Genomic DNA, 7,026 nt, shown 5'->3' with positions numbered 1-7,026 from the left:
TTCACAAATGTATTATTCTCTCACTATAGTTACCATAATTATGCAATTTGTAGTAAAACTACTGTAATCACAAATTTTACATAACTTCATTGTAGTTAAACTATGGCAATACAAATAAAAAATGTCTGCTATTACCATATTTAAAAAGTCTTACTACTCTGTCCTACTGGTAAATTACTGTAAAAACTGGTCAAGGGTGTAGTCATGGGGACACTACAGTATACTGACAAAAGTCTTTCGGATGAGACATTAAACCAAGGTCCTGACTCTCTGTGGTCATTAAAATTCTCATGATGTTCTTTGAAAAAGAGTAGGGGTGTAACCCCGGGATCCTGGCCAAATTTGCTTATTGGCCTCTGACCAACATTGTAAGTATACAATAATGTGCCACAAAACAATGAATTTACTTTCTTTTTGATACTTAAGTACTTTTAAAAGCATGTAATTTCATACTTTCAAGTAAAAAGCTTCTCTTTACAACTTTCACTTGTAGTGGAGTAGCATTTGACCAGTAGTATCTATACTTCACTCAAGTAATGAAGTTGTTTACTTTGTCTGCCTCTGCAATTCAGACAATAACAATCAATATAATTTCATAAGATATAATGAAGTTCATGCAAGTTCACTTTTAATAAACAGATGGTAGTGACAGAACATTTATATATTATACTTAAAGTATCACCCAGATATTACAAAATTCTATATTACAGTAGTAGTTGAATGACTCTTGATGTTTCTCTTGTTGATTCTGCAAATATGAAGAGACGTGTTAGTATCTGAAGGATAAAAGGTGCACCAAAGTGCTGCAGTGAAAACATTCAATATAAAATTCACATCATGAATCATTTTAAGACGGATAATTATAGCCATCATAAACAAGAACTTACTCTTCTTTGAGAGAAATTACCCAGTCTTTCGTAGGATCAAGACACATCTCTCCTTTCTTCATTTTGGCACTGTAAGTAACAAATTATGTCATTCTTTAAAAATGATAGAATTACTCTTAACCACTGCATAAAATGATACACGAGTCACATTCTGGCCGCATCATTCTAATTGAGCAGTTAATCCAAAAATACAAAAACAACTGTCAGGCAAAAAGCAAGACTTTTATGATTTAAAAAAATAAATTAAAAATAAAAACTGTAAAGAACAGCTCAGGCATTCTGCTAATCTTTCCATTTAGATGAACGATCCATGAAGCATCACACTACCACTCAAGTATTTGTACACTCCCTTGATCGTAAATTTTTATAGAAGATTCACTGAAATTAGCAAATAAATCATCAACAAGTGTTCATCACATGTGAACTCCTAAAATGATATATAAATGCAGGAATGTGCGCATATATTTTGAGGGGTAGGGGCTCAAGAGAAAAAAAAAAAAAAAAAAAAAAAAAAAAAAAAAAAAAAGGGCACTTCTTATATTTTTGTTGTTTTAAAAAAAAAAAAAAAACCTAAATATATTAGGAGTGTGCAATATTTCCAAAAATATATTTCATTCTTCTGCTGCTTATCCGGGGCCAGGTCGAATATATTTATCTGAACATTTTCTGGGACTTTGATAACGATAGTAAGATGATATTTTGGGTAGTGTGTTATTGTGCTGATATCTTAAGGACTAATTTGGAGAGCTGATTCCTAAGGTTTTTGATATTCTACATATTCTGTGTGGTGATCAGTTCACAGCAATGATAGAAATGGATCTTTTTTTCTGTTCCTTTTAGGAGCATTTTTACCTTTATAAAGCCATTTTTTTTTCTAAAAGTGTGCATTGTCTTTTCAGTCAAATTCTTAAATTGAATCAATCAATTAGAATAATAAGCAATTTGGGCTGTTACCAAGCAAATTAAATCAGTATTGACAAAATTAATCTTTCCAATGCAGAGAAAACAGAAGCTGCATTTGAAGGAGACTTTAGATGCATTTACACACTGTTTAATGCAGAACATGCAATAATAATGTATTTATTCTGCAGTTACAAATGCATTAATACCATTTTGATATTTTAAACAAAATGTTAAATACTGATATTTAAATGCATTTTTATTTTATGGAGAGAAAAAAAATGGATTGAAAAAAAAAAAAAAAAAAAAAAAAAAAAAACCATGCACTGGTCTAAGCTCCTAGATTTCCTAATGCCTTAGCTAAACTTTAGCAAACTTACATGGTAGCTCTTAGGGGTCATGGATGTTAGCTTTTTTTGTCTTTTAGATAATTATCTAATTATCTAATAACCTGATATTTTTATTAATTCATTTAATAATAATAATAATAATAATAATACTCGAGAAACTTTCTCCAGAAAGAAAAATTGCATGTGCTCAAGCCCACTTTGAGGTCTATATGTGTGAACATGCCTGTTTAAAATGTATCCCAGGATGCACCTTGGGACAAGTTTGTTTTTTATTTTTGTAAAAAAGCAAATTTTGACTGGTAGTGAGCTTTAGATATTTATCAGTCTGTGAAGTTACTCACATGATCTCCTCATTTTTACATTGTGGTCCAGCAGTAAAAAACCTCAAGGAGAGTATTTTATCAGCTGGAATTGCTGGAGCTGAATACATTTGAGGGCAGTTGCAACGTAGCGGTGGGCGAACAGGTCTTCCTGCAGTGACAGAGAGAGAGTGAGTTACTGTAAGACTTGCATGAAATATTCATCAAAAATGTCAAAAAGCATGATAAATGAATGTTAGTCTGCTTACCCTCTGTTGTGGACAGCAGTGCAACTGTGCAGATCAAAAGCACGAAAGCTGATACTGGGAGTTTCATCTTTCTGAGCCAGTATGGTGCAGAGCAACACTAGTGAAGAGATGAAAAAGCTGTAGTCTGTTGGTTGTGAGAATACAGCGCCCTGCACTCTCCCTTTTAAAGACAGTCCCTCCCACACAACATAAAAAAACGTTTGTGCAATTATGATTTCTCAGCATTCTTCTCTTCCCAGGAACTCGTTCTTCAATTTCACTCTGTAATAAAAACATTTAGAAGCAGTATAAGTGCTACCAAATGTCTATTGTCTATTGACCTATGAAACACACACACCATTCGGAAACCAGTCAGTATCTGTGACCACCATTTGCCATTGACCACACATCTCCTTCGAATAGAGTGGATCAGGTCATTGATTGTGGCCTATGGAATGACAGTCCACCCATCTTCAATGGCAAAGTTGCTGGATATTGGCAGGAACTGGAACACACTTTCGTATACACCGATCCAGAGCATCCCAGACACATGCTCAATGGGTGACATTTCCAGTGAGTATTCTGGCCATGCAAGAACTGGGATGTTTACAGCTTCCAGGAATTGGGTTCAGATCCTTTCAACATGGGGCCATGCATTATCCTGCTGCAACATGAGGTGATGGTCGTGGATGAATGGCAAAACAATGGGCCTCAGGATCTCATCACGCTATCTCTTTGCATTCAAAATGCCATCAATAAAATGCACCTGTGTTCATTGTGCATAACATACGCCTGCCCATACCATAACCCCACCTCCACCATGGCCCACTTGATCCTCAACGTTGACATCAGCCATACACGCTGTCTGCCATCTGCCCTGAACAGTGAAAACCATGATTCATCTGTGAAGAGAACAACTGTCCAAAGTGCTGTCCACTGTCCAGGTGACTGGTCTCAGATAATCTTGGAGGTGAAGATGCTGGATGTGGAGGTCCTGGACTGGCGTGGTTACACTGTGGTCTGCGGTTGTGAGGCCGGTTGGATGAACTGCCAAATTCTCTGAAACGCCTTATGGTAGAGAAATGTCAATTCATGGGCAACAGCTCTGGGGGACATTCCTGCAGTTAACATGCCAATTGCATGCTCCCTCAAAATTTGTGGCATTGTGCTGTGTGACAAAACTGCACATTTTAGAGTGGCCTTTTATTTGTTGCCAGCCTTAGGCACACCTGTGCAATGATCATGCGGTGTAATCAGTATCTTGATATGCCACACCTGCAGTGTTGGGAAAGTTCACTTTCTACATGAACTAGTTCAAAGTTCAATTCACAAATTTAAAAATGAACTAGTTCAGTTCATAGTTCAAACTACAAAATTTGTAACTAAGTTCACACAGTTCCAAAAATGAACTAGTTCATAGTTATTTTTTTTCCATATGTTGATGCGAGCTATTACTTTTCAAAATTATTGCAACAGCCCATATAGAATCACAGACAGCAATTATTTTATCAGTTTTAACAATGAAGCTATGTGTCAGATTTCATCTTCATATCCAATTTTGAATCCTTATCCAACCAGGGTTTACATTAGCATTGAGGGGACAGCATTTCCCCATTGTTGCTTTAACGCTTTGTCTAGGGTTGCCAACTGTCCCGAATTAGGCGGGACATCCCGCAATTTGAGCCTAATTGATTTGTCCTTCACGGGACCTCACTTGTCCCGTTTTTTTTACTACTGCGCTGATCTAACCACTGATACAACAGCAGTGCTGATCACGACACTTGAGAATGATCACCGACATGGTAACACACACACGACACCTCACACCTGGGGCATGTTCAAGTTCAAAACTGTGCGCAACGTTTTGCTACGGTTTCAGGGTTGAACATCATGTTTCCTGGAAACGGCGTGCACCGGTGTGCAACAGGGTTTGAGATGCGTTTTCTCTTGTTTGGTGGGTGTGTCAGAACTGCAATCCAATAAGCACCAACATGTATATAAAGCACGCGGTATTAAAGTGAACTCGCACAATGGCTTCAAGGAAAATAATGTACAAATGTGTTCGTTGCAGCTCGGTATACGCAACAACTGAGGATATTAGAAGACATGTTTGTCATAAGTTTTATTGTAAAAATATATGATATCAACATAATGATGTAGTTGTTTATATTTTTAACTTCAATGCAAGTGTATGACATTTGATATTGAAGTAAACAATGGTAATTATGTGCTTTTCCTAAAAATGAGAAAGAAAATACAGGGTATTAAAACCGTATGAACTAAAAATAAAGTCAGTATGTGAGGCTAAATTGATGGCTCCGAAAATTCTTCACAAAGAACACAAATAATGGCCTTCTCAGCCAGGGACGTGCACAGGAACAGGGCCGTGCAGAGACCTTTGGAGGGGCAGGTGCTCAAAGTATAAAAGGGGCACATGGAACAAGGTTTAAATAGCGCGGTTCAAAATATCAATACAGCAATATATTGTGATGCATTCCTTGTCGATTCACGTGTCGATATGGATGATTATGTATTGATACGGCAGCAAATGCTGTGATGCACTTTTGAAAAAGAAACGGATTAGAAGAGACAATTTTAAGTTTAAAAGTAAAATAATAATAATAATAATTCTTTCCACCAAATAATAGCTCTAGGATTAGAAACTGAAATGTCTTAAATTGTCCCAACCTGATGGCTTTTTCTTCTCTGTTCCACAGAATAATTAAGAACAGCTGTTAAAGTTAAAACTATAGAAAACACTTGTGCCTCTACATTTTCCTCTTTCTCACCAGCCTCTGTCTTCTGGCTTGCTGTTCCCTGCTCTCTTTCTGTCACTTACATTTGCCTCTTTTTCTTCCTATATCTCCATCTCCTCATCTGATCTATTACTTTCCACTCTCTGTCCATCTAGGAACAAGGCTCAATTTACTATTTCAGCATTAATCTATTATTTTAACCATCAGTACTACTCTTGCACCTAATCAATAAGTCCACCTTAAATGTTGATACAAAACATGAAACAACTGATACACTGGAATATAGTGATTAATATTATTATTACTGTAGTAGTTCTTGTTGTCTAAAATTGAACACCTTTGCAATGTTAACAAATGACAGGCTACATGTGTTATTCATCTCCTTGACACTGCACTTTGATGGCAGGTCAGGTATATTATTCATTTTATACTGACATTGATATTTGTAAATTTATTTCCAGAGAGATATTATTGAGTTTACAGGCTAAAGTGGTCTTGCTGTCGTAAACACTGTTGCTATTGTAGAAAAAATATATATTTGTGTCACATTTAAAATATAATTATATTTTAATTCCTTTCTGAATTGTTTTTATTTTCATAATGATAATTCAGACAATGAGAAAATCTGAATAAGCCTTACCAGTGTTATGATCATTATATTTAAGGCACTCTGCGTGTTAAAAAATAAATAAATACTGTAATATAATAAAAGTTTAGTCAAATAACATAAAAAGACCAGACCCCTCGATCAGTGGCGTCATGCATTCATGATTTTTGAGGGGGCACATTGGGGGGTATAAGTCATGCGACCGAAAGCACTGTATAACTGATATAGGATTATGTTTTATTTATTTTTCCTTTAATTCAAAACAATTCTAAACATGCTTAATATATCAGGAAATATCTCGATTCTCAAACGTGAAAGTAAACGCGTTTTTGCACCTTTATAGATTGTTATTTGATCAATATATGGAAAAGTAGTGTAATCTATTAACTACACATAATACCCCGACTTTTTACTTAAGTGCCATATAATATTTTCAAAATGACTGAATTTGCATTTAATGTAAATTTTAATAACAATATTGTAAGTTACTTATTTTAACACTTTCATTTTACAGAGAGTAAAGACAATTTACATTATCAAAGAACATTTTCATTCAGTCTAGTCAGAGTTCAGGGCACTCTCAAAAACTCCCATTAAAATCACTGAAGCACTTTACATTACATTATGCACATCTGCACTTTTGTTGTTTCTGATGAGAGAATTCGCTAAATAATTCAGTCAGCGAGCAAGTGAACAAAACACCGCGTTTCAGTGACGACTCTTCTGCACGTCTCTGATTGGCCATTGCATTTATAAGCGCAACAGAATAGTTTCTGATTGGTTATCATGAAGCGTTATACGAACGCGTCTGTCTCTGGCTCAGCGCCAGCCAGCGAACACAGATTTGAATTTAGCATTGAACTTGGAAGCTGCATTTAAAATCCACTTTGCCCAGAACTCTTTGAATGGGCATGACGCCTCTGCCCTCGATGCCTGTGAAACGATTCTCCCTCAAACAGCACGCTAACGTTACTTCTAC

General features: G+C 35.9%; 1 protein-coding gene across 1 annotated transcript; it reads right to left on the bottom strand.

Moving 5' to 3' along the window:
- Positions 1-494: 494 nt before the first annotated feature.
- Positions 495-2,859, bottom strand: LOC113111091 (interleukin-8-like). The gene is made up of 4 exons (XM_026275552.1): positions 2,706-2,859; positions 2,479-2,608; positions 888-956; positions 495-748 (listed from the first exon to the last, which is right to left on the bottom strand). The coding sequence occupies exons 1-4, from the start codon at positions 2,770-2,772 to the stop codon at positions 700-702; spliced, it is 315 nt and encodes a 104-aa protein (XP_026131337.1). The 5' UTR covers positions 2,773-2,859; the 3' UTR covers positions 495-699.
- Between the last annotated feature and the right edge of the window lie 4,167 nt (positions 2,860-7,026).

Source organism: Carassius auratus, chromosome 2 (assembly GCF_003368295.1).
Source record: "Carassius auratus strain Wakin chromosome 2, ASM336829v1, whole genome shotgun sequence".
In the NCBI taxonomy this organism is placed as follows: Eukaryota; Metazoa; Chordata; class Actinopteri; order Cypriniformes; family Cyprinidae; genus Carassius; species Carassius auratus.
The sequence above is the reverse complement of the archived record's forward strand: the minus strand, read 5'-3'. Positions and strand labels throughout refer to the sequence as shown.

Excerpts from the sequence above, each read along its gene's own strand:
- LOC113111091 (XM_026275552.1), bottom strand. The coding sequence starts at position 2,772 with ATGAAACTCCCAGTATCAGCTTTCGTGCTTTTGATCTGCACAGTTGCA. Across the intron at positions 2,609-2,705 it reads ACTGCTGTCCACAACAGAGG|GAAGACCTGTTCGCCCACCG; the intron begins GTAAGCAGACTA and ends CTGTCACTGCAG. Across the intron at positions 749-887 it reads GTAATTTCTCTCAAAGAAGA|AATCAACAAGAGAAACATCA; the intron begins GTAAGTTCTTGT and ends TCATATTTGCAG.